Below are 25,650 nucleotides of genomic sequence, written 5' to 3'. Positions count from 1 at the left end.
GAGTTATATTAGTATCTGTTTTGAGAGCTCTGGAAGTAATTGGATATTAAGAGAAGAAATTTATTTTGGATTTGCTTGTTGAAAAAATTTAAGGAAAATATCTTTTTTCCCTCCCCTTTTTTGGCAACCTTTTTAAAAATGAATGTTTTAATTACTCTGCCTATGGTAGTGGAAAATTATATAATGCTTCTTCTCTCCTTTCCTCCCGTTGGCTTATAATTGGAACTTTATTTCTTCTTGTTTGAACATATGAAAGGCAGGACAAGCATGTGAGGTTGAAACTCTCATTCCACTGATACATCGCTGTAGTAAACTTGTCCTTGTTGGAGATCCCAAGCAACTCCCTCCCACTGTAATATCTATGGTAAGTATTCAGATTGTATTGGTTCTTTTGCATAATGGAAATAGTGAAGGCACAATTAAACTAGTAACACAAGCTGCAGATGTACTTAATTTGAGGCTAGGTTGCAGCCTATGAGCTTATGCTACATACAGAGAAAAAGGATTGTTCAGTAGTTGAGGGCATTGACCCTGACCTCAGCTGACCCACATACAGTCTGCACTGCCACAGACTTAGTGTGACCTTGGTCAACTTACCATGGGTATGTCTGAATGCAGTAAAAAATGTGACGGTAACCAGTGCGTAGACCCACCTGAAATTATTTTAAGCTAGCCAACTCAGTTCTCAATAAACTTGTAGCTGTAGCAACACAGAACTCAGCACAGCTGGGAGAGAAAAGAAATAAAAACAGAAGGCATCCACACTGCTTGTGTCCTTCTGCCAGTGGGTCTGTCAAGACTAGTAAGCTAAAAAGATCCCACTTTGAAGGTCTTATATTCCAGGTACGAGTTAAAGTATTTAACTCTATCGTAGTAATCATGGGAAGAGAAGCTGTGTAGTGTTGAATATCACACTGACAGTGGGGCTGATATGTCTAGAGAATTGATGTGCTTGTTGGCTGAGGCTGACAGGAACTTGCTTAGTGCTTTGTTTGCACATCTCATGGAAGATGCTGATTTACAAAGTAAATCTGAATTTAAGAAAAGAACCTGAACTGAAGGTGTTTGTTCTCTTTTTACAAATTTGCCATATCTTATTTTTTTTCTATTCCTAGTAATTTAATCCAGGTAATCTTAAAATGTAAATGGAAGTAATTTATACAGCACATAGCTGTTATGCACCTGAAACTAGTTTAGGCATTTTTTCTTATTTATCCTCAAGGTCAGGTCTCTGTTGCTAAAATTCTGCTGGAGTAATGTGGCAAACTTACTGACAACTACAGACTGAAAACTAAAATGTAAATATTTGTGTTACTCTAAAACTCAGTGTCTCATCAGTGAGGTAAAGATGTGAAAACTGTGTCCAATACGACAAGTTTAAACCCCTTTGGGAATACCTATGATGAAATTAAAGATGCACCTAACTCTACAAAACTCAATCCTGTGTCTTCCCTCTGGCAGAAAGCTCAGGATTATGGCTATGATCAGTCTTTGATGGCTCGCCTACACAAACATCTGGAAGAACAGGTGCAGCAAAATATTATAGGGAAGCTACCAGTTGTGCAGCTGACTGTACAATACAGGATGCATCCTGACATCTGCCTCTTCCCATCCAACTATGTTTATAGGAAGACTCTGAAGACTGACAGGTGAGTACCATTCTGATAGCTTTTTAAAAGGGGGTATTTATGGTAGACTAACAGGACTTGTTTGACATTTCAGTAATTATACTTTTGTGGAAGATTTTGTTATGTAAGAGAAGAAAAACTTTTTTTTAACTAATGTGAAGACCTATGTTCCCCTCTTTCTCTAGCTCTTGGCTTTGGTGCATTAATTCACTAGCTTGCTGTTTCTGATACTGGGATAATTCTTTGTCACCAATAACTCAAATCCATGCTTGGATCTAAGGAATCCAGATGAGAAGCTGCAAAACCTCTGGTTTTTGTTAACCTTAGTGAATAAATGATGTGTCAGTGCTCTAAACTTTACGGTCACCCGATTTATAATTATGCTTTTTTTTCATAGAGCAACAGAGGAGAGCCGATGTTCTTCAGATTGGCCATTTCAGCCCTACCTGGTCTTTGATGTAGCAGATGGGCATGAGAAACGGGATAAAGAGTAAGTTCTTCATTGCCCTGTCCAACAAATCCTAAATCTACTGAGGAGATTAACTGCAGCAGGTGTTTTTTCATAGATGGAACATAGTCAAATCCCCATTCTAAACTGGACTTATCTGACGTTCGCAAATAATAAAACTTAGTTACTCAGGGATGAATTGCCACTCTGATATCAACATATTTATCTTGCCTTTATAAAATGGCTTAGATGCGAGTGACTGTGAGTTGATGCAAGACTGTTCAACCTGCACAGTTGTCTGATAATGAACAAGAGAACTTATGAAGAGTCTGTTCCCAACTGAGAATGAGTGTCTCTACACACTTCCAGTTTTTTCCTTTTTTTTTTTTTCTTGTCATGTCCCATTTAAAAATCACTTTTCCTACAGGAGAATATTCACAGTTAAGTTATAAGAGGTCTTCAACTGAAGGATGTGAGCAGGGAGCCCTGACTCTCAGTTTCTTCTGTCACTTAGCCCTGGGACTTTTCCTGGCTGTCTGATGTCAGTCATCTTTTAGCTTTAAAAACCTTCTGTTGCCTGCAGTTAGTCTGGGGGGAGTTCCACTGAAACTCTCTGAATTATTCCTCTGACTCCATTCAGCCCAGTCTGTGATGCGTATAGTCTGCTGCTGCTTTGCTCTTTCAACCATGGTTTGTGCTGAATCCCCTGATATCTGATTGTGGTGCTCTCTTCTAAGGTATATTGTCACATCAGTTCAGTTCTGAAGAGGGATGGGCCTTTGTTTCATCTACACATGCTTCAGCTAACTTGATCAAGTGAAAAGGCATAAAACACTCAGCAGCATCTGTCTGGACTTAAGTCAGTTTTGTCTGTCTCTGTGCTTGCTTCATTTCTATCTTTGGGATGGCATCTCAGCTGGCTTTTGCTTTTCAAGGGTGCAAGTTTTAAATTAATACTCTCTTTGTGGTAGCGTGGACTTTTGGTCCCAGGCGCCTTGGTTTGGTGGCTTACAAGCAGTCAGTTCATACCAACTGTCGTTGCTTAACCTAGAACCTGTTCTCCAGGTCTGTATGATGTCACTGACTTGCTCTTCACCATATAATCCTGTGATTTATGATGCTGGAGGGCAGAGTTAGTGTGTTCCTCACCCCCCATCGAATGAGGAATTATATTTGAAAATTTTCAGAGCTCACATGATAAAAGCATCACCACCTTTCACAGCAGATATTTCCCAACAGTAGCGCTAACTTGCTGGTTCCTTGTAAAATGCTTTGAGACCTTAAGGGAACTGCAGAAGTATAGAGCATGAAGAGGTATTGCAAATCAAAGCACGTGGCTTGCACTGAAGTATTGCGTTGGAAAGATCACTGGGAAATACACATACATGTATTGAATCTTTTCTTTCTCTTGTTCAGTTCTTTTGCAAATCCCCAGGAAGTGAAGCTGGTGGTGGAATTAATTAAAACAATAAAAGAAAAAAGAAAGGATACTGGTTCTCGTAACATTGGAATAATCACCCCTTACAATGCACAGAAAAAGATAATTCAACAAGAATTGGACAGAGAATTTGGAAAAGACAGGTAAAATTGCCCCACAGGTTCTGAATGGGACTATATCCCCTTAGATGGAAGTCCTTTTGCTTTTCCTATGTTAAGTAGGGTAGAAACTGTTACAGTTAGTATTTCTTGACGCTATGAAAAATCTGACACTTGGCTGCATCAGTCAAAAGTATAGACAGGAATTCAAGTCTTTTCTGTTAGTGAGGTCCTTTGGTACCGTTTTCTAGTTCATGCCTCTTATGCTGTTTAAAAACAACTTACTAAAGAAGCAAGGATTTTTGTGGGCAATTTGTCTTTTGCACCAACTGCATTGTTGAGAGAGACTTAGGCATGCTTTCAAATGCAGTGCATAAAGAGCACACTTGTAAAATTGATTCCTAATCTATACTACATCTGAATGGCATTTCAGTAATAATCTTGGCATCGGGAAATGAAGGTGAATGTTTTCAGGACAGTGCATGATGCTCTATCTCCTCATTGGTTAGAAACAGAAGTTTACAGCATGGTTTATTTCAATAGGTTTAAACTTTCCTAGAAGTGTTGAGGATGTTTGGGTAGGTCATTATATGGCTCTCCATTCTTTTCCTTTCTAGAGCCGGAGAAGTTGACACAGTGGACGGGTTCCAGGGCCGACAGAAAGACTGCATTATAGTGACATGTGTCCGAGCGAACAGTGCACACGGGTCAATTGGGTATGTCTTTCCATTCCTTTCCAAACAGCAGCTGCTAGCACTATTTGTGGCACATGTCACAGGTTGCCCCGCCCCCCCGGTCTAGCTGACTGATTCTCCAGCTGGGTGCTCACATGGGGTTCACTTTTTGGTTTTTGTCAGCCAGGTTGTATTAAGCTCTTTACAGACATAGATTCATAGATTTCTAGCGTTGGAAGGGACCAGATAGATCATAGGGTTTGACCCCCTGCTCCAGCCAGGAAAGAGTGCCTGTCTAATCTCCTCGTGAATACCTCCAAGGTGAGGGGGAAGCACCACCTCCCTTGGAAGCCCATTCCATATTTTGGCAGCCCTTACTGTAAAGAATTTCTTCCTTATGTCCAATCAAATCTATTCTCCTTCAGCTTGTAGCCATTATTTCTTGTAACCCCGAGGGGTGCCCTGGTAAACAGAATATCCCCTATTCCCTGCTGACCCTGCCCCGATGAGTTTGTAGGCAGTCACAAGATGGCCTCTCAGCCTTTTCTTGCTGTAAAATGCTTTCCCCATTATTCATTTTCCATTTGGACAGCTTTAAGGTTGGTTGTTTTGTGATCATTGTGGTCTACCTTCCTGTATGGGAGGGCAAGTGATCAGTTCACTGTTTCAGCGTACATTAAAACTTTTACCTGAACAATCTTAGGAACATCAATTTCTGCTTTCCAGTTGTCTTGTGGAGGTGTGATGGTCTACACTAGAGAGCTCTTCTTTTTCTCAAAATTCTTAATGATGGGCCATTTGACAGGTTGTTTTCCATGACTGAGAGTTTTGAGCACCCTATGTGTGAAACTGCAGGAAGGCGTGTTTCATTAATATTGTGGTAGTTCCCAGAGCTGGTACTTGGACATATTGATATTAAATTACTGTCGGCAAGCAACCCTCCAGTCAAGCAGTTACATGACTGTTGAGCTCAACTCAAGGTTTTAATTTCAGGGCTGATTAGAGACCTGTGTTGGCCAAATACTGATCAGAAGTTGTTTCATATATTTCCTATTTAGAGTGCAGGCACTGAAATTGGCAGCCTTCTCAGTCGTTGTTGCAAGAGTGTGTGGGCGCTGGCCTGGGAGAGCAGTTTTTTCCCAGGGGGCTTGTTAGGAGTTTGTTAAATGGATGTTGGCAGAACTGGAGCTATAAACAGTGAAGGAAGCTTCATTCCCTACCAAGGTTCAGTATGGTCTTTTGTGATGCTGTGATCCTGTTGTATATTGAGTCCTCCAGTAAAAAAAAACAGGCTGGATGTGACCTTATGGTTCTAATTTCACATTTTTTTTGGGCAAGGAATAAAAATGTCGGGTGTTGATGCATCACAACGGAGCAGAAATTACATCAGTAATGTTTTTCCTTTTGCAGTTCACCTTTTAAAATGAATAAAATATTCAAGAACAGTATTGAAACATTAAATAGAAAGTTTTCCTTTTAATCCTAACAGATAGTATCGATGTATTTCAGTTCATTAAAGGAAACTCAGAGAATTTGACAACTGAAATAAAGTTGCTGTCTTCCATCTGTGAGTCTGATGAGGAAAGGGAAGTCATAGGAAAAATAAGATGATTTCAGAGATGGATTAATCTGAAAACAGCAGGGGTGGGTACAAGGAGGGAGCAGAGAGGCCACTAAAAAAGAAGATAGTGGCAGCAGGAGGAGCTTCTGATGATTCTTTGCCAGGGAGGGATTCTGTACCAGGGAGCAAAGTAATAAAGGGAGGGTGGGTAGCAACCAAAGCCTGCTGAGTAGGGAAGAGAAGGTGTGGGAGCAGGGAGTGGAGGACAAGGCCTTCTTCGCTACTGTTCTCTGTTTATTTCAACAATGTTCAGTTCTTAAAAAATCTGAGTTAGTCATGGAAGAGACAGCAACTTAGTTTTGTTCCTTTATTGTAGGTTTCTGGCAAGTCTTCAGCGTCTGAATGTTACCATCACCCGAGCCAAATTGAGCCTCTTTATACTTGGAAGATTAAAAACACTCATGGTAGGTGCAGGGTTGAATTGCAGCAGCTCCTGTTCCACATTTCAGGAATAAGGGAGTGAAAGCTGTTCCTAAGCCCACCCCTCTTGTGAAAGAGAGATCTGTTTTAAAGTTGCCGAGTTCATACAGTCCAGACTCCCCATTCTCTCCCGTGTCAACAGATGAAAGCAGTTACCAGGAAGAGTCTTCCACTGTCGTAGTGACTTGCACATGAGGGGATTGGATCAGAGAATCCACATTGCCCCTCACTCTCAGGCTTTGTTCTTTTTTGGTTTATAGCTGAACTGCACTGTGTTTCCTGATGAGAAGTTACTGTTTTAGCACATGCTAAGAAGGCCAAATAGGCATAGACCAAGTGAGGTTACTCCCAACTCCTGGCTTATTGATGTCCTGCTCATCTCATTGCTGCTAGAACTTTAGGTCATAAACAGAACAGCTTAAAGTGAGGAGGAAGGCAGGTGAGGGAGACGATATTAGCTGAATTACTTAAAACACTGTGAGCTGTACTTGACCTGTTTTTCTCCTGGTGGTTTGTTCATTGTACCCTTTAGTGGAAGTGCCAGGACTGTTCTGAAGCTGTGGGGGTTTTTTTGTTTTGTTCAGTTAAACCACTCAGGTTAGAGATCCTTATTTAAAAGATAGCTAGGAAATGTTCCTGTTCTCACAATCTCCTTGTCCTTATACGTGGTGATCTGTGTCGAGTAGGTTCAGCCTGACAGATGATAAAATCTTATGCACATAGGAAGCCAGCATGCCTTTTTGAATTTCAGCTCTCACAACTTGCTTATGTCTGAGATTGTGTTGCCTACTCATGGTAAAGAATGCCTAAGGACTATAACTGATTAACTTAAAAATCCACACCCCTCCATCCCCCCCCGCCACCTGCAGTGGACTTCAGTTTATGATGTGGATTTCCTAGCACTGTTTCACAGTTTTCCCTGAATAGCCAGTCCTTTTTCCCTATTTATTTGAATCTTGAGTACAGCACTAAAAGGAAACCTTTTTTCTTGTTTAAACAAGAAAATGTGGGCGTGCAGCCACACAAATGGCTAGAAATGACCTGTTGGTGCAGAGGTATTTTAAAGTACTTTTTAAATACTCAAATCCATTTTTTTTAAAAGTTATATAGATTTCTAGCCTAATGGCCCTTCAAACTGTCAAGTTCTGTTGTGCCCCTCTGATATACCGCTAGGTGGCAGTCGAGCCATATTCTAATCCTGCTTGGCATAGAGAGGGACTTCAATCCTTAATTTGGTGGTTCCATCCAGGCGTTGTCATTTTGTCTCTGCTAGTGCAGCAGCAGCTGAAAGGATCCTCCCATATGAGGCCTTTTTGCTTTTAAATGAAACGTTTGAGAGAACCTTTCCTTCCTGGAGAAAATGTAAATATAGTCCCTGTGATGGCAGCGTGAAGTAAAGTTGTGCAGACTGAAAAAGAGCCCTGTATGCATGCTCAGACTTCTTTTTGCACTGGTTTCTTTTGGCAACTTTTTCTTCTTTTTCAGGAAAATAAAGACTGGAATGAGCTGATACAGGATGCTCAGAGGAGGGGTGCCATCATTAAGACGAGTTACAAGACCTATAAGAAAGATGCTGCTAAAATCCTAAAGTTCAAGCCAGCATTGCCACGGCCACCTCCCCGTTGTCCCAGTACTGCACTGCCTGAAAAGACTACTCAAGGGCAGCCTTGTTCAGGCAGTGATAGGCAGGTTGATGTCACCAACAAAAAAGACAGCAACAGTTCTAGGAGACAGTGTGACAGTGCTGGACCCTTGGCACAAGATAGCGGAGGGCTCAAACGGTCACAAGAATCTCAGGGTTCAGATGCCAGGGGTGTCACTGGACCCACAGAAGCGAGGGCTGCAGTGCAGCCTGCTGTTCAAGAGAGACAACGGGATCCAAGACTGGCTAAGAGAAGTGAAGCAACAGGGAAGGAGCAGGCCTTCAAGAATGGTAAGCCCTCACCTCTGAGAAACCCAGGAATGACCTCACCAAGGGTCTCTGATGCATCTTCAGCTCACAGGAGTCAGAGCAGCAGTGTACCACCCTCTGTCTCCAAGGCAGACACTTCTACCAAGTCCAGCCAGTCTGAGAGACAGCCAGACTTGCCTGTCAGGTCTTCCCACATAGCTAGGCAGGACCATGACAAGAATGCTTCTGTGACCATGAGAGAGGCAGGAACTAAAAGTGAAGGAGACCAAAAAAATAAGACTGAGGGGAACAAAGACAGGGCCAGCCTCTATGCACAAAGGAGAGCATCGGAACGGTCACCAGAGGACACAGGCTTCAGTAGTGCCAAGCGGAGAAAGATCTCCTCTTAACTGACATCTTCACAGGATCAACTACAGCAGGCAGCATTCCCTACTAAAATGAGTCCCAGCGAGTCCTTAGAAATGTGGACTACATTTGAAAAACAAATGTCCTTTATATTTTTTTTTTCCTATCCCATCATTTGACTATGGGGGGGGAGTCATACCTGCAGTACAAGGTGGGTAGTTGTCTTGTATGTAACAGTAGTAAGTTTTGAACAGTCTTCCTCAAAAGTCAAATGTAAATGTTTCAGGATTGTATATTTGTATAGTATACAGAGTTATTTTAAAGTTCAACTGAGTGAGTGTGCTGCTGCTTGTTTTCCTGGCTAAATGCTAATTTCTCAATGAAAGATTTTTTTTTTTTTTTTTAAAGAATCAATAGAAAATCTAACTAGATTTTTATTGTTAGCAGGTCTGATTTATTTAATAGCAAATGGAAAGTCTTGAAAAGATTGCGATGGTGGTAACAAGTCAGATTTCTTTTTTATTATTTCTAAATTTCAACTGGTTCCATGTTGAAAATTACGAGTGGGTGAGTGTTCAACAGAGAGAGATGCTTGTGTTGTATATTTTATTTCCTCCTTTCAAAGGAACAAAGGATCCCATGTTCTGGCTGCTTATTTGTCAACTGGAGTCCTTAGTCTGCTAGCATCAGTTGAGTGGAGTCAGAAGAGACTAGCATTCAACGCAGGAAAGTATCTGGGTTCCCGCTGAAGTTGGTAGGAGCGGAGGTTTTGCCATGTCTTCAACTTGTCAGGCCTGATCACTCCATTTCAGAAAAAAGTAGTAGCACATGAAATCTGGATCAGAGATCTAGTTAAAGCTTAATGATGCTGATCTTTGGCTTTGTTTTAGAGAGCTTGTTGGTATCTACAGAGGCAACAAGGGAAAGCTGTTAGAGCTTAAGTAGGAGTATTGTCAGATTCTGTTTACGATGTTGATGTTCAGGTACTATACAGGTAAAAAGAAAAAATAAAGCTGCAATAACTAATTTTTTCCAAGAAAGTCCTATTCTCCTCCTAATAATTTCTTAATGGAATGTAAAGAAAATACAAGTGGATTTGCTTCTTCATAGAACGTGCTCACATTCCCACAAAGCTATTCTTTGAATAATATAAGAAATATTTAGGGTTATAAAACCCAACAGCTAGCAGCACTGTTTATGGCATGCAGATGGTGCTGAAAACATACTTTCCTTATGACCATGAAGATGTCTTTTGAAGGGTTGACACTGACTAGAACTAGATGCCATGCAGACGAGGAAGAAATTTTCCCCATGCATTTCACTTAAAGTACTTAATGTTTTCAACCTGCGTAAACCCCTGCCATTCTTTTCCAAAGTCTAATTTGAGGAGAAAAAACCATTTGTGGTGTGGACAAATGACCTCAGGACTAGGAAGAAGCCATCAAACTTACTTATTTAAGTAAGACCTGGTAAGACTTGAACCCGCCTTTTAAGATGCAGAGTTAAGACTTATCCTCATTGTGTCTCTGAGAATAGGCTAATAGTGCAGTGATCTGACTTAATAAACAGTGTATGCCCAGCCCTGCACATACATTAATTTTGGTTCCAATACCAAAGGAGTTTTCACAGTTATCTGTAACACGAGAGAATGAATTCTGCCTCACTTGCCTGCCACAGATTAAAAAATTTTGCTAATGATTGTGTTTACATCTTGTACCCAATGCTTGGTGTAATGATTCATGCTAGGCTTATGCCTTTCAAACCACTGACAAACACCTCCTAAGTTGAGGTGTCACCACAAAACACAGACATGCTATAACTGTTGGAAGAATAATAGGCCAGTAGCCTAAATGTAAATTGATATAAATTCATGCATCCAAGCAGGGGCAGAGACGTGCTTTTCCAGTGACAGCTGAATAAATATACCCGAAGGTGCTCTCGCTGTATCTGCGTGGCCCAGTCACTGCCTGCTGTCACCTGTAACAGTAATGGTAGTGGGTATTGAAAGAGGCAAATTCTGGCCTCGGGGAGGCATGTGCAGTGAAGTCACCAAACTGACAAGCCAGAGTTTTAGCCCCAAAGTTTCGTTTAACTGTCATGGCGTTACAGTCCTTTTGTCACTGCTTTATTTAACCTACCAGCAGCTCCTTAAGCAATCATGAAAGCTGTTCGGTATTATGCATAATCTGCTGGGGATGTGAAAGGAGAAGAGCTCTTGGACTGAATTGTTTATTGTCATCAGGAGTTCAGAGTCTTTATAACTCTCAGATGACAGACTCTGTGCCCAGAGTGGATCTACATCTATGCTAAATAGGAACGCTTTGAAGCAGTCTTCCTTTATAAACCTTGTGCCTCTCCTCGCTGCTGCAACATCATGTTTCCTGCTGTATTTGCTCAATATGGGTTAAAAGGGCTGATTGCAAACTGCTGTAGGATCCTATAGCTATGGAAACCATGTAATGCGTATTTATGTAAATAAATGAAGGCAAAATCGGTCTCAGTCAGGGAATGCTTTTCTAACCATTAAATGGAAATCTGTCAAGCAATTTTTTTTAAAAGAAAAGAAACCTTCTTGGGACTCCTCTTCCACTAAATCAGCTGTACTTTCCAGAGCATAACTTATCCCAATAACAGTACCTGTCATGCCAGAAAGAATTTTGTTCTTGTGTCCAATATTGTCCTCGTGGCATTGCATCGCTTCTGCTTTGTGCATGTAGTTTTATAAATTGTGTATTTTTTCAATAAACCCTAATTGATGATGATGTTACAACCTCTCAGAGGCTTTTATTACCATTAAAGGAACTTGTGGTTTAACGCTTGCTTTTTATCTGATCCTGTGGACATTATCTTTCCACAGTTGCTAGTTCCAGCATACCAGTCTATCAGCGTTGTATGTTTTTTTAAATTAGGAATGTAGGGACTGAGTTTGCACCTTTTTTATTTTTTTACATGGAACCTGCCAGGAGTTTGATGTAATAAAAACAAGAACTTTCATAGTTTTATTGGTACTTTTTCTTCCAGATGTATTCAGAACACTTAATGTGACATTACTCACCCAGAGAATGTATATTAAATGTACTAAAAGGTACCTGGTACAGTGTTGTTCCATTGGCAGTATATCTTCTCCACAACCCTTTCATTGCCTGCATGTCATGTAATAATCCTTTTAGTAGAGTGGATAACCATATTTGCCATCTACTTGTCATCTATTCCCCCACCCCGCTTTTTCTTTCTCACTGGTTCCTGAATTGGGAATATGGACATAAACTGTCAGTTCTCCCATATTCCTGTTTGAGAGTGGAACTAGAAGAAGCATTTCCAATGGTAGTTGTTTTGCTTGAAAAAGTTACTAATGAATGAGTGCAACACTGACACCATTTATTTTTAACTTAAAATTGTTTAATTTGATCTTTGCACCAAAATAAGTTGGGAGGAAGATGCTCAAGTTTTACTATACTTGTATCCAAACAGGCAATTGCTTAGTAGGGTATTTTCCCTTGTACAGGTTTCACTACAAATGAACTGTGAAAGGAGAGAGGTTGAGTGCAGGGGTGAGGTTTATAGCCCTGCCTGGTGTGGGTACAGAAATCAGCATTACTGCCAGGTGAGACCAAGCAGTTCATTGAGGTAACCTACCTCTGGACTTGTACCAGGTGCCCTCATCCCTTTGCTTGTGTGAGGTGTTTGGCATCAGGGCTAAAACCTGCCTAAGTAAACTCATTGGCCACGTTCAGGCTCGCGTGGACGTTTGGTTCCCCGGGGACAACTAGCAGCAGTGCAGCTTGTGCCAGCACTAGTTGTCCCCAGGGAACGCCTGTGCCATGCGTGCTAGCACGCAGCAAGTTACCCCGAGTGGGGGCCTCCAGGGGCTGCAACAGCGGCGAGCCTGTCTGGCAGCGGAGTGTGGTTCTGGCCAGCTTGGCTCCGGCTTTGGGCAGCACATGCTTTTGCTGCATGCACAGGTCCGCTTTTTTTATCTCCACAGGTTTTTTTGCCCCCTGGATATCCAGGGGGCAAAAAACCCCACTCCACACTGCTTCCTTGCAGCACAGAGAACAATGGAACATGCGTTATGTCTGCAGCACCATGTACCCCATGGCCGTGCTCATCTGCACACGGCCTTTGTGGGGAAATCTCCTTTGGTGTTAGTTGCACGAGTGCATGCAGTGGCCTGGCAACTCTGTCATTTTAGCATTGTCCTAACTCAGCTTAAAATAGGTTTAAACTGCATTTCTGTTCTTGCCTTCTCAGCTCTAGTGCTGCTGGTAGAAAGCTGGAGTTCTCAGCCTCTGTAGACCAGTTGTGTGTGACTTGCTGATGAGAAGGCAGCATGATGCCCTGGACCAAAGGTGCAGGTCTGTGAATTGGGGAGGAGGATCCTCTTTCAGTTGTGCCACTGACTCGCTGTTGCTGTGTCATGTTGAGCAAGTGAATTGACTTCTCAGCCTGTTTCCTAGTCTGCACAATGGAAATGAGACATGCCCTTCTTCATGCATAACGTGCTGTGAGTTGTGTGGGTGCTTTGCAGTGGTACCAGATGAAAAACCATGGGTCAAGAATATACAGAAGTCGGTTGGGAATAAAGCCAAGTTAGTAAGCATGTGGTAGGTGGTTATCCAAAGGTGGAGATGGATAGTGATAAGAAACCCAGGGACTTTTTAAAGGAGCAACCAATGGAGTGGGCAAGCTAAGATAATGATCTCTCTGCTTAGGAACGAGAGTACATCATCTTCAATAACTGACAGCTGAAGGTTGGTTGTTCATTTGCAGACGGTATTTACCGTAGCAGTACCACAATAAGGGGAGCTGTGCTTGCTAAACCGGCCAGACATTTCCCTCTGCTTGGCGTGAATAAATAATAGATGAAACCAACTGGTGTATTGTAAATGGAATTTAGAATGCTAAACAGGCTAATGCAATTTCCATCCGCCAGGGTCCATTCCCAAGTTGTACGTAAGGCTTCCCTCCTCCTTTTTAAAGGCTTGGAAAGAAACGTTGCCTTATTTTCAGTGCAAATGTAAGCTAAGCAGCGTGGCACGTGGCATGCCTCTGACAGGTGAAGCCTCTTAGCCAGACGTTCCTGTCGGCTAATGTATACACTTGTTTCCCATCAATGCCCAGGCAGATAGTGGTGGGCAGAAGTGCACATTTGATACCTCGGGGAGGGTTCAACTTGTGGAAATCCTGGCTTCCTAGTCTGGCAGGTTGCAGATACAGAACGCTATCCGGTGTTGTCTTGGATTTCACTGAGAACTTCTCTCCAGTAGGAGTCGGTGCTTTCCTGACCTGAGGAGCCTCACTGCCTGTCTTAAAATCCCCAGTGTTTGCAGGGACCTACGTCAGGCTGCCTGCCAGAGTCCATCAAGACAGATCCTGGCTAGGACTGAAAATAACTACAAAAATCGGGACTCTTTAGGCTTGTCCACTTGAATGGTAAGAGCACGTCTGTCTTAAATTTCTGCCCCTCCCACCTTCCCTCCTCTCATCTCCTCAAAAATATCTTAGGACAAACAACTTAAAGCTCTTCTAGCTTTGGGAGCCTGTGTGCACCAGTCATAGCCTAGCAAAACTCTCCCAAGTTCATGACTAGATCCAGAACCCCTTCTGAGAGGACTCTGCTTTTTAAGTATCTTTAAAACCCAAATTTCCTCTTTCTTAAAGATAAATACTGAGCTTTTGCTTTTTTATTTCACCCCACTAACATTTGGGCCATTTCATGGAAACCAGTTCAAGTACAGGATTTAGCAGGTGGGACAATACCTTTTAAGTGGTTGTAGCATGTGCAAAGCTTCTCCCTTTAACCTAGTTGGCACTTTACCTCCTTGAGCATCAACCTTTTCAGATGAATTATGTGCTTTCATTTAAAAAAAAATACCAAACCCAAACCTGTCACGTAGCTCTAATTATTTCCAGCAGCCATAGATTCCCCCCACACATACTTTGGCTCCAGCCGAGAAAGTTTCTAATATTTATTCGTGGATAGATGACTCTGCAGACAGTCAAACTATTATTGCTTTGAATTCTGTAGCTGTGGTGATGGAGTCTGGTGATGTTTAATCATGTCACATGAAAGGGTTCAGATACCACAGTTCCTTCCCATAAGTTGCATCAGGCACAATATATAATTTTACCTGTTTTTAAAAGCATTCACCATCGCTACCCAAAAGACTCCAGCTTTAAGCATGAGTCTTCCAGAACGTGAATCAAGTGCATGCCAGTTATGAAAGTTCAAAGGGGACTTTATGTATAATTTTTTTTTCACTGGTGGTTTTTCCCCTTTGGATAGATGCCTGCGTCATCTTGCGTTAATGCACTTGCAGTGCTGCAGTTCTCCCAAGCTTTCTAAAAACTTTTGCTTCTTAAGCATAGTATTTAAGGAGTGAGGGAAGGAACCCGCTCTGAGGCTGTTCCTTGCTGCTTGCCCTGTTAACATCTGCAGTTCCTCTGGCAGCTGAAATGCATACCGTCTTTTTGAAAGACGACAAGCAGGGCCAGATCCTGAAGATGAGCTTGGGGGAGAGCCTTCCCTTGCTTCGGACCTGGGGAGCACACTATAAAACTGCCTATTCCAAGTTACTCCCATTCAAAGTCTGTAGATCGTTTAATTTCCTTTGTGAGAGAGCTCTGTGTGGTGTGTGTATTACAGTTGTGGTACTTAAGTAACATCCCCTTCTACAATAACTATTGAAGATCCCAATACTAGAACATAGGTGTTGTGGGGTTTTATTTTACTTTCCTTTTTTACCATCTGTGTTCAGCAGCCATAAAGTATGTTGTGTGCCCCTTTGTGATAACTCCAAGAAATAATTGCCCCCTTCTGCTACTAGCTATGGAGTTGCTTTGTTGGAAAAAAGCCTGAGTGGTGGTTCTGAAAGGGCCAAGCTCTAAACCTGGCTGTCATGCTTTCACAAGGGGGTTGCTGCATTCTGGCTTTTCTCTTTCAAGAGCTGTGCGGGGGTGCTTGGAGTAGTTATTTCAGGCCTGAGAGAGTGCCAGCGGCAGCTGTGGGCTAGAGCTGAGAGGAGGAAAGGGGCTCGGTGTCAATGGAAAGTGTACTGAAGTAGGAGAGAGAGACTAAAGGAAAAGGACAGTGCTATGGATAAAGAAATACTGCACGTGAATGTGACAATGGATAACTACAGGATAGATGGTACAACTCCTGGGCTAGCCCCTGTGGTTGAAAACATGATCCTAGTATAAGTGAACTATGAAGGAGAGGGTAGATTCCCAGTTCCCAGGTGCGTATCAGACCTGGGTGCTCACATTTCAAATATGCATATGCATCGTGCATCGCTTCTAAGACTTCTCCATCTACCTTCCACAGCGGATAGCTTCAAATGCCTTCCACCACTGCAGCATGTTAGTGGGCTTTATGTCCCTTTGCCTGCTGGCCTCCCCATTGAGAATCAAAGGTTGTGGTTGCTTCAAGCAACCTCTTAGGATCGACTTTTTTCAACAAAGGTGCAAATCTAAACCAGTCACCCATGCCTGTGGGGCACGGTATTTTTAATAGAGGAATCCCTCGGGAGACTGCTAGCCAGCCTTATTCTGCTGCAGCATGACTTGGAGATGGTATTTTAAATAGTCGACGATTTTTGTTAAGACCCCTGTTTTAAAAAGCACCTGGTCTCTGCTTGGGGAGGGATTGGGTTTACTTGTAAGCTGATTCAGCAGTGTAATTTTTTAAAAATTACTTGTGCTAAATGATTTATCCCACCCTCACCATAGCTTGCACCTAGGTGTTGAGTCAGAAAACACAAGAGGACGTTATGAATCAAAAAATAAGTCTTTACCGGTAATTAGCTGCACACAAAAAGGAAAACGTGGTGGGCAAGCAGCAATTAATAGTTGCTTTACTGAAGGGTTATACACCATAATCAAAGGCCCGTGGTAAAACGCCCCTTTAGCCTGCGGTTCTTTTATAACTTTTAATCCAAACAAAAATAATTCTCTACCAAAAGAGGATTTGAACCGTACACTATAAGGAAATGCCGGCATTAGACATCACACTCCTGATCTACCATGCACGCAGCGGCCCTTGTGTCCTCGCCAAGTGCAAGAAAAGGAAATCAAAATCTGACAACCAGAATAGAAAACTTGATGAATGCAGCAACTAGGTTTTGTAGGCAACCGTATGTTTAGGGCCCTGCCAGGCCCACAATGAAACGTAGGGCTATGCAGCAAGGATGGACCGAAGAGGCCCCGTGGGTGCTTTGGACTCCAGTCTCTAGGGCTGTGGGGAGCGGTCGTGACTGGTTCTTTCAAAACCACAGAGGAAGGAGGAGAGGAAAAAATAAAAAGATGTGAAATTAAATCAATTGTCTTGGACTGTGACGGTGTTTGTTTGGCAGGGTCCCGTGCTCTGGAACCAGACGGGCCTGTGCAAAGTGGGGCAAGGAGAGAGTCGTGGCTTTGCAGGGTGTAACGCAAGTCCCTCGTGATGCTGTCTGATGGCAGCTTCTGCACTACGCTGGTCAGATCCCCCTTGCAGCTGGGTTTGTGCTGCGGCCACCTCTGGGTAGCGCTAGGAGGCCAGACCAAGGCTGCTGCTGGAAAGACCAAAGCCAGCCCGATGTTCTGTATCTCTTTTTTGGCGGGGACGGAGACCAAACAAGGTTGTGTAAGTCCTACAGTAAAGGGAGGGTGGGGAGATGGTGGTGCGGTGGCCCACCTATTCCCTTAGTCTCCCCAGATCCCTCTGATGATGTGCCTTGAGCTGGCTCCCATGGGTCTGGCATTCAGGAGTCCAACGAGCATCGCAGCTGAAGGCCGAGCGCGCTGAGGAGGAGTGCAGGGAGGCTGAGGTATGTGCTGGAGGCTGAATCGCAGTCCTGGCTCTCGGAGTCACACTTGGACTGCTCGCACAGGACGCCCTTGTAGCCGGCTGGGCAGATGCACCGCTGGTTCTGGTGGCAGGTGCCGCCGTTCTGGCAAATCAGGAGCTCCTCATCACATATGTTGGCTGCCAGGCAAGGAGGAAGGAGGAGAGAGAAAAACCCAACAGTGTGGGGAGTTATTGCATGCTACAGGCAGCCCTGGAGTCCCATATCCCATGCAACAGCAAGCGTCTTGTTGCCTTCCCTTGATTCAAAGCAAGTTGCATGCCAAACCATTGGGATGATCCACTGCCCAAGGTGAGGCAGGGAGCTTAAATGTGTGACTAGGCAGGTTTTAGCCCCTTCTTGGTCTGTGTTTCCTGCCCCTCCCTGCTAACCCCATGGCTTTGGCCCTACAGTGCCAGGGCCCACGCAAAGCTCCAGGTCCATAGGAGCAAGAAGGAGCTGCCCGCTGCCCTTCAATGCAACATCAGCACCTTGTGGGACTTGGCTTTGTAGCCAGGCCCTACTGGATGTCAGTGCCTAGGTCACCTTCTCCTGGCATTGAAAGATAGAAAGAGCTCCCTGCTCTCTACCTCTCTGGTAGACAGGGCTTCTCAAACCAGTCCTGCATCTAGCGGATGAGTGGGCCCTTGCTTCCTGGTCAGGTGGCAACCACGGCTGTCCCCCGAATGCTAACGGCCCTGGGGTACTTACGAAAACAACCCTGTCTCCAGTAGTAATTGGGGAGGCAGTCGTCGCACTTGGGTCCCATGGCTCCTTCTTTGCATTCACAGTAGCCGGTCTCATTGCAGCGGTCGTGCACTGAGCCAATCTGATTGCAGTTGCATTCTGTCCAAAGACACAGCTGTTAGTGACCCACTCGGGCAGCGTGCTGCTGCCGCTGGGGTGCTCTCCTCGCTAGGCTGCCTAAGGGCTTGGCATCTGGGGCTGCCCCTTCCCTCCACGGCTTCCAAAATCCAAGGAGAAAGTTGACTTGTGAAGGTGTCTCATCTTTGCTAACACCACGTTGGTGCTGGGCACTGCCCTGCCAGCCAGGGCATGATACTCCAGAGACTGGGTCAGCCACTGCTCTGAGGGGTGCAGCCAGGCTCTGCAACCCAAGAAACAATTCAGCCCCCATGCTGTTGCGTGTGGACTTTGACCCATGCTCAGCGTTTAAAGTGGCAGCTGAGGGGTTGACTCCCAGAACCCTGCAGGGCTACCCCATGCGTCTGCCTCGGACACAACTGGTTGCTCAGAGCCAGATGTGGGGGGTCAAGGCTGCAGGTACCACCAAGGGGATGCCTGGCCCACAGAGCCATGGGGTGGAGCGATGGCTACTTGGAAGGGCCTAGCCTGCTGCAGGACTGCTGGCCACCGCAGCTGCTTCAACTTCGTCTGAGACTGAGGCTGCAGGGGTTGGCTGAGCAGCTCCGATACAGTACAACGGCTCTGAGCGCTGCGGTACCTCCTCCGAGGCATTTCCCTCCTAATCCTTTTGAATCTCTTAGGAGGCGACAGGCTGGGCGAGGGCTAGGGTAGAACAGGAAGTCAATTTAGTGCTGGCACGGTACTGCCAGCCCTGCTCCAGACAAGTGTCTGGGCTTCTTGTGGTGTTGCAGCTTGGCCTTCCTCCTCCTCAGAGAGGGTGAGAGGGCAGCGAGGGCCTGGAGTCTGCCAGCAGCTCCACAGTGAGGTGACTGGGGTTATGGCAGTGTAGGATGAGTGCAGAAATGGGCCCCTCAGCCAGGAGCTGCAGGGCAGTTATGAAAGGAAGAAAAAAACTCTGGAGAGAGAGGCAGCAGGCCCGGTGCCAGTCTGCTCTTTGATTAATTCCTAGCAGTCTTCCCAATTTCTTGCCAGAAGCCTCCCACCTGCGAGCAGGCATAAATCCCATCCAATACACTCTCTAATTGGCACTGGTGGAACCGGGGTGGGATGGGAGGCAGCTGACAGGGAGTCCACCTGAGCTGGAACAAAAGGTTTTGCCCTGTCAGTCAGCAGCTCAGCCTTGCTCAGAGCTGGAGAGCACAGCTGTTCTCTCCTTCCCCAGGTGGCAGTAGCCCTGCAGGTAGTCCAGAGCGATGACACCAGGCTGGCTAATGAATGAGGACAAGAGGGACTTCACAGCACAGTGCTCCAGTGCTGCAGCCCGTGACCCTGCCCGGCAGTAACCCAGCAAGAGCTGAGAGGCTGGAGACTTGATGGATGAAGGGAAGCACCATAGGATGGCGGCTCTGTCAGCAGCTAGTTCAGATCCAGGCTTCCCTGCTAAGGCTGTGTGAGCTTCCTACAATCATGATGGCCCATCCAGGGGGCACTGAGAGTCAACATGGGCATTTCGCCACAAGAAGCAGGATGTGGGGGGCAAAGATCAGTTCGGGGGGCTGCCTGATACCTCTCAGTAAGTAAGGACTGTGGCTCACCATGACTTAGGTAACTCTGAAGCAGCCACCCAGTGAAACTTGTGGGAGGGGGGTCCCCGTTCCCCTTCAGGGTCGAGCAGGGCCGCTACTCACCGATGCAGACATTCTCATCGTCGAGCTCCGCGGAGCCGTTACGGTAAAAGCCGAGGCGGCAGTGCTGGCAATGCTGCCCCCGGGTGTTGTGTTTGCAGCTGACGCAGGTCACCACATTCAGGAAGTCTATGTAGCTGCAGCGATTGGAGTGGCCATAGCACTCGCAGTCTGGGAAGGGAAGAGAAGAGAAGTTGACATTTCTCTGCCAGGTCACCCCTGCCACACACAGCCACTCCCGTGGCACTGGCCAGGCTCCACCTGTGGCACCAGTGCAGAGAAATGACTCCAGAAGATGTGGCAGGTTTTTCCATTTGACACACTGCAGCTGTCTTTAAAAATATGGAGACAGCTACCTGAGTCTGCTGCTCCCCTGCACTGCCATGTGGAAGGAGAGGGGTTGGGAAGTAACCCCTTGGCATTCACTCATGGAGGCAGGTGAGAATGTGCTGCTGGGCATCTTGTGTGGGCGACAGGGAGCACAGCAAATTCAGAGGCTACCTCTTCTCCCAGGCTTGTGAGGGGTTTAGGGAGAACCTGGGAGGCTGAGAGCAAAGCTTTCCAAACTGTGGTCTGCAAGGAAGTGGGACAGTGGGCCCGGGCCAACTTCCCTCTGTGGGTACTTGGGGAACCCAACTCCCGCTCCATGACAAGGCCCCTTTAAGGCAACAAGTATTCAAGGAAGCAGCTCACTCCCTGTGTAACATGGCCAGGTGCTGATTATTAAGTAGCTGCCTCCTCAGTGGGATAAAACCCAGCTGCTGGGCTGTGCCCTAGGGGGGGTCCAGGGTGTGAGGAGCAGTTTCAGGTGCACACTTTCCAGAGCATTGCTGATTGCTCACAGCAAGGGTCTAGGACTTGAGGAGAGATTTTGAACAAGAGCTAGAGCCTAGGTAGAGGTGGGCTGGAGGGAACAGCTTGAACCGGGACTCTGTCCCATAGCAGAGGATGTTGCACTCCCTGAATTGCAAGAGGCAGCTGGGAGTCCAGGGACCTGCGTGGGAGGCCTGTGGAGAAGACCCCTGGGGAGTCCAGCGCCCTTGGCAGACCTGGTGGACTGAGCAAGGTCTGGAGGCCCTGAAGCAAGGGTGAATTGGAGCTGAAGCTGCTTGGTGCCGTAAGTAAGTCCCTTCCACTTCTCTCTGTACCTTGCCTGCCTTCTTATGAATGCCTTCACCCATTACAGGAGGCCTCATTCCTTCCTCCCCGCCCCGGGCTTCGGCCAGGAGCCTTGCCCTGCTATAACTTGATGTTCCCTACCCTCCTCCCTGGCTCCCCAACCAACCTCCCTTCTCTCATTTTTCCACCCCCAACTAATTCAAACCTTTTATGTTTCAGAGTCTGCAAACCCTCAACCCCTGAAGCAGGGGCGGGTGCAATTCCCACCCCTCTGCAGGGAAGGGTATGACAGCTGACTGGAGTTAAGGGGCTGAGTAACCTAATGGGGGAAGCAGCTCTTTTTAAAAGGATCCTTCCCCTTTCCTTCCAAAATGGGGGGGCAACCTCTGGCTTTGTACCCTGGCTTTAGTTTCCAGAGGCAGGAGTTTCCAGGTCCCTTGAGCAGGTTTTCTGTCTGACACAATGGGGTAAGATCACGGAAATCTTAGCTTGCAGCGCTGTGATTCAGGGAGACGTAGAAGCCTGCTGGGATGATGGGCCCAGGGGACAGGACTGGTAGAAGTGGTCTGCGGGGAAAGGGGCTTGAATTTCATGCTGCTGCTCGCCCACGTGGCGTCAAAATGCCTCTGGCGCTCTCGGTACTCTGTCCCTTGTGGCAAGGGGGGCACAGGGAAGCTGAGGGTAGTAGGGAGACTTGGAGCCAGGCCCCAGCTGCTGCCTCTAACCCAGGTCTGAGCTTTCCCAGTGGCTGGAAGGATCCAGACCCATCCCGTCTTGCATGCTGATGTGACAACAGGTGGCGGGAAGACGGCATGCAGGGGGAGTGGGCTGACATGCACAGGTGGCTGGTTAGATTTGCTTCTATGAAATACAGTCCCGATGAGATGGAGCACGGCGGGGCCTTTCCCCACAGTTCAAGCTGCCTTGGAAGGAATCAAAAACCTAGATCCTCCATGGAAAAATCACTCCTAGCTCAGTTCATGTTGACAGCCTCTCAGCTCCAGCAGCTCTGGCTGCCATAGGCCATGCCAACATCAATTTATCATGAAGACCCAATTTTAATAACCTTTTAATACAGGATTGCATCAGATGCACCACCACCCCGCCCCTGTCTCCTAGTCCGCTGAGATCCTGGTGACCCAGACAGATTAATCATCCTGACCAAGACGACCTTTTCAAAGCCCTCAGCATCTTGGTTTCCAGTCCGTTCCCGCCCCCGCCCATGTCACCCTCTTACCTTTAAATGTCCGTATCGGCATCACAGGGTCAGAGTCTGATTTGAGCCGGGTGACTTTGGCGCTCTTTGGGGGCACTTAGAAGAAATTGAAGACATGCTCTTTCTCATCGCTTAACACAGCTTTGCTTCCTACACTACGGGAGAGCGGCTCTCGCGTTAGAACAATAACAGCCCAAGCCAAGAACATCACTTTGGCATTGCTGAAATCTATTTCTGCACGAGGCAGCTGGTGGCTTTCTACATTTCTCCTCTGTTTGTTTCTCTCTTCCCCCCCACCCCTGCTCTAGAACTGGGTGCATGAAAAATTCAGTGCATCAATATATGTTGATCTGCAGGGAGATGACTGATGAAGGAGAGGAGTTATTCACAGATGTGTCCTAGCTCTACCCTTGGTAAGGGAATTAATTGTGTTGGACCATCCAGGTGTAACCATTTGCAAGCATGCACAACTCCTGTCTTGGACTCTCGATGCTGGCAGTTATGCCAAATGGGGTAGGAGATGCAGCCAGCAAGTACCGCAGAGAGATCTTTTTGCTCGGTACCAGGCAGACCCCCTGATATGCCCCGTACCGTAGTCTAACTCCCCACACCAACCAGCTCCTACAGTGCTGCAGCGGGCAGTACCTGGCTTCTTGGCATGCTTCTTGCCAGCAGAGTGTGCTGTCGGCTCTGGTTTGCTCTTCGGAGCTGCTGCACGTGAGACAACAAAATACAGCTGAGCGCTATGGAGGAGAGCAGGTTCCCAGCCCCAGCGGAGCTTGGCAGGCTGGCACATTCATCAGGCTAAGTGGCTGCTCCTGACTGTCAAGGAACTTACTCGGGGGGACTATCCTGCCCAAATGAAGCCTTTGCTGCTGACACGCGTAACAGCAGCCTCACACGCTGCAGTGAATTATCGCAGCGATTGCATTAGGGTCATTTCCTTCCACTCAGGCCTGATGTCTTTCACTTTCCGGGATTTTTATTTTATTTGTGTGTGTGTGAGCTATAGATGCATATTTTTTTTTAAACCCAAGTAGGGTTGAGATGTAGTTGCCCAAGTGTCTTTGCCTTGGGTGCAAAGAGAGGATAACGCAGACTCTTGTTATAATGCTTTGTGCTGCCATATTAAGTCACCTGCACACCATGTGCGGGTGGGGAGCATGGCTGCCCCTCCTGAGGAGGAACTTTAATGCCTAAATGCAGCTGTAATGCTTTTCCCCTGAGGATGCCATCATCTTTAACCAGGGCTTAAGCTCCACTGGTCCCCTGTGCTGTGGGAGAAGAGGATTCATCCTCCTTTCCCAGACACTGAGGCACGTGGAGTGCTACAGTGAGGAGCAGACGACCAGCATCCTGATGCTCGCTCCCTGCTAACTCGTACGAACTAACTGATCACACTTCTACTACTAACTAAATACCTATAAGCCAGTTCCCCAAAAGCAAAACTTTAAATACCATTTTTTTTCCCTGTGACTGGAAGACTGAGCTGCGCCGAGCCCAGGGCTGTGCCCTTCGGCTGCTGACCGCAGGTCGTGCCAGAAGGCTACTCATTGCTAACCTGACCCAGACCAGTTCCTGTGCCGAACAAAGTGGCTTCCAAAGCTCTGAAGGCAAATTTCTCCCTGGGCCAAAGCCCAAGTGGGGGTTGCAGCCTCAGCCAGGCTGTCTGCACAGTGGTGAGTTTTGCCCTTGATCTCTGCTTTTGGAGGAAGCTGTCAATCAAAGGACATGTAGGGCAGGGCTCCCCACAAGACAATGCTTCCAGCACACTCCAAATGAACTATTTTTTTTTTCTTTAAATGTTTCTTGAAGGCCAACAAGGAGATAAGATGGGCTCTTCCTTCAGTAAACAGCCCAGCCCCTCTCGAGTGAAAAAACCCTCTCCAGCAAAAAGCATTTAAGCATTGCACAAGTTGTGTTTCTGTTTTTCACTGCAGCTGGCAGATCTTGTAGCTGGCTTTTATCTTAGGCTCTCCAAGGTCTTCCCTCCTTGGAGGTACTGGACAGATAAAGCCAGTTACCAGGGGAAACCGAGGCATGCAATAATTCAGTGGCTTGTCAAAAGACTTTGCTCTGCATCAGCTGTGTAACTGGGAGGCTGGATCCAGTTTTTTTCCTCTCCCCAAATGAACTTCTTTTACGCTGGTGTGAGTTTTCAGTCTCCCACTCGGGTAGTTTGAGGTCAGTCTCAGTTGTAAAATATCCCAGAACATGAAATCGCCAGCAAGGGGAGGGCAGGGAGTGATATTTTTATAACTGCTCCCCCCGCTCTCCAGTTGAGACACACCTCCCAGGGCCTCTGTTTAGTTGAGCAGGATGGACGGGGAGAGGCCGCGGGGCTCTGCTGCCTCTGTGCGAGCAGGATGGGCCCAGCACGCAGGTAGGGCTCGCTGTCAGGGCACGCTGCCGGACTGGGCTGCCAGCCATGGCGGCCTTGGCATGGGATGACCATCAAGCGCGGCCAGACGGCTCTTCTCTCTTGCTCCGAGCCACAATGGCGTAGTCCACAGATGCCCCCCACCAGGTTCATCTCGACCACTGCCAGCATCCCCAACTCCCCCTCCCCTTCCCGTCCTACGTGGGGATCTGGGGTCTCCCACCGTATAACTGAATAATGGAATAAAGGATCGGGAGCTGCCGGCCTTCTGTTGGCTGCTATAATGAATGACGGTGGCAAATGAGGAAGAAGATTGGGAGGAGGACTCCTGACTTCTTCTGTTTTGTTATATTCAATGCAAGAGGAGAGAGATGAGCCACTTCAGTGCCCTGAGTCTCCGTTTCCTCATCGGTGACCCTGCCTGAGCAAAGTATCAATACTCGCTCTCCCTTGTGAGCCTCCATAGGTCCTCATGGGGAGGATGCAAAGGCTGGGAGTTGCAGTCAGCAGCAGCAGGAAAGGCTGCATCGTGGGCTCTCGTGTAGGACGGTTCCCTGCAGCGCCTCGTTATGCTGCTTGCTGCCTCTGGCCTGACTTGGGGGTTTCGGCAGGAGGAGGAGAGAGACGAGGGGCCTGGTCGGGCAGTGCGCGGTGATCTCCAGGCCCACGGAGCCAGTGCAGCAAGGGACTAAGCGGTGCGTCTGTCTTGGGGTTTCGTCCCCCGCTTCCACATGCCACAGGGCTGACTTTCCATCCAGACGCGTAGCAGTTGCATCGGGGGGGGGGGAAGTAAGCCAGCAGGCAGTCCAAGCTAGCGGTAGCCCTAGGCTGCTGCCAGTCCTGAAACAGGTTGGCTGATCGCTACCCCCTAGCCAGGTGGCTTTAGCCTGGGGGGGATCCTGATGATGCTGAAGTTTCCATGGTGACAGATCCCCATCCCTGTCTGCCCATTCATTTTGATCAGCCTTGATCTGAGCAGAGCAGCTATGTGCTCCTGTCTCACTTGCTCTCCCGCT

General features: G+C 46.6%; 2 protein-coding genes across 2 annotated transcripts in view; one reads left to right on the top strand and one right to left on the bottom strand.

The window, feature by feature from the left end:
• SETX (senataxin) overlaps positions 1–11,351 on the top strand; it is a 40,962-nt gene extending 29,611 nt beyond the window's left edge. The window contains 7 exon segments of the mRNA XM_019541113.1: positions 235–364; positions 1,462–1,649; positions 2,026–2,118; positions 3,493–3,657; positions 4,230–4,328; positions 6,224–6,311; positions 7,813–11,351. Of these exon segments, the coding sequence (XP_019396658.1) occupies positions 235–364; positions 1,462–1,649; positions 2,026–2,118; positions 3,493–3,657; positions 4,230–4,328; positions 6,224–6,311; positions 7,813–8,628 (1,579 nt within the window). The 3' untranslated portion in view covers positions 8,629–11,351.
• Positions 11,352–14,859: 3,508 nt separating this feature from the next.
• Positions 14,860–25,650, bottom strand: part of NTNG2 (netrin G2) — a 76,182-nt gene continuing 65,391 nt past the window's right edge. The window contains exon 7 of the mRNA XM_019540834.1: positions 14,860–17,546. Within this exon, the coding sequence (XP_019396379.1) occupies positions 17,323–17,546 (224 nt within the window). The 3' untranslated portion in view covers positions 14,860–17,322. The remainder of the gene's footprint in view (positions 17,547–25,650) is intronic.

Source organism: Crocodylus porosus, unplaced genomic scaffold, assembly GCF_001723895.1.
Source record: "Crocodylus porosus isolate Cpor-Errol unplaced genomic scaffold, CroPor_comp1, whole genome shotgun sequence".
NCBI classification, from domain to species: Eukaryota; Metazoa; Chordata; order Crocodylia; family Crocodylidae; genus Crocodylus; species Crocodylus porosus.
This window is presented reverse-complemented; position numbering and strand designations above follow the sequence as displayed.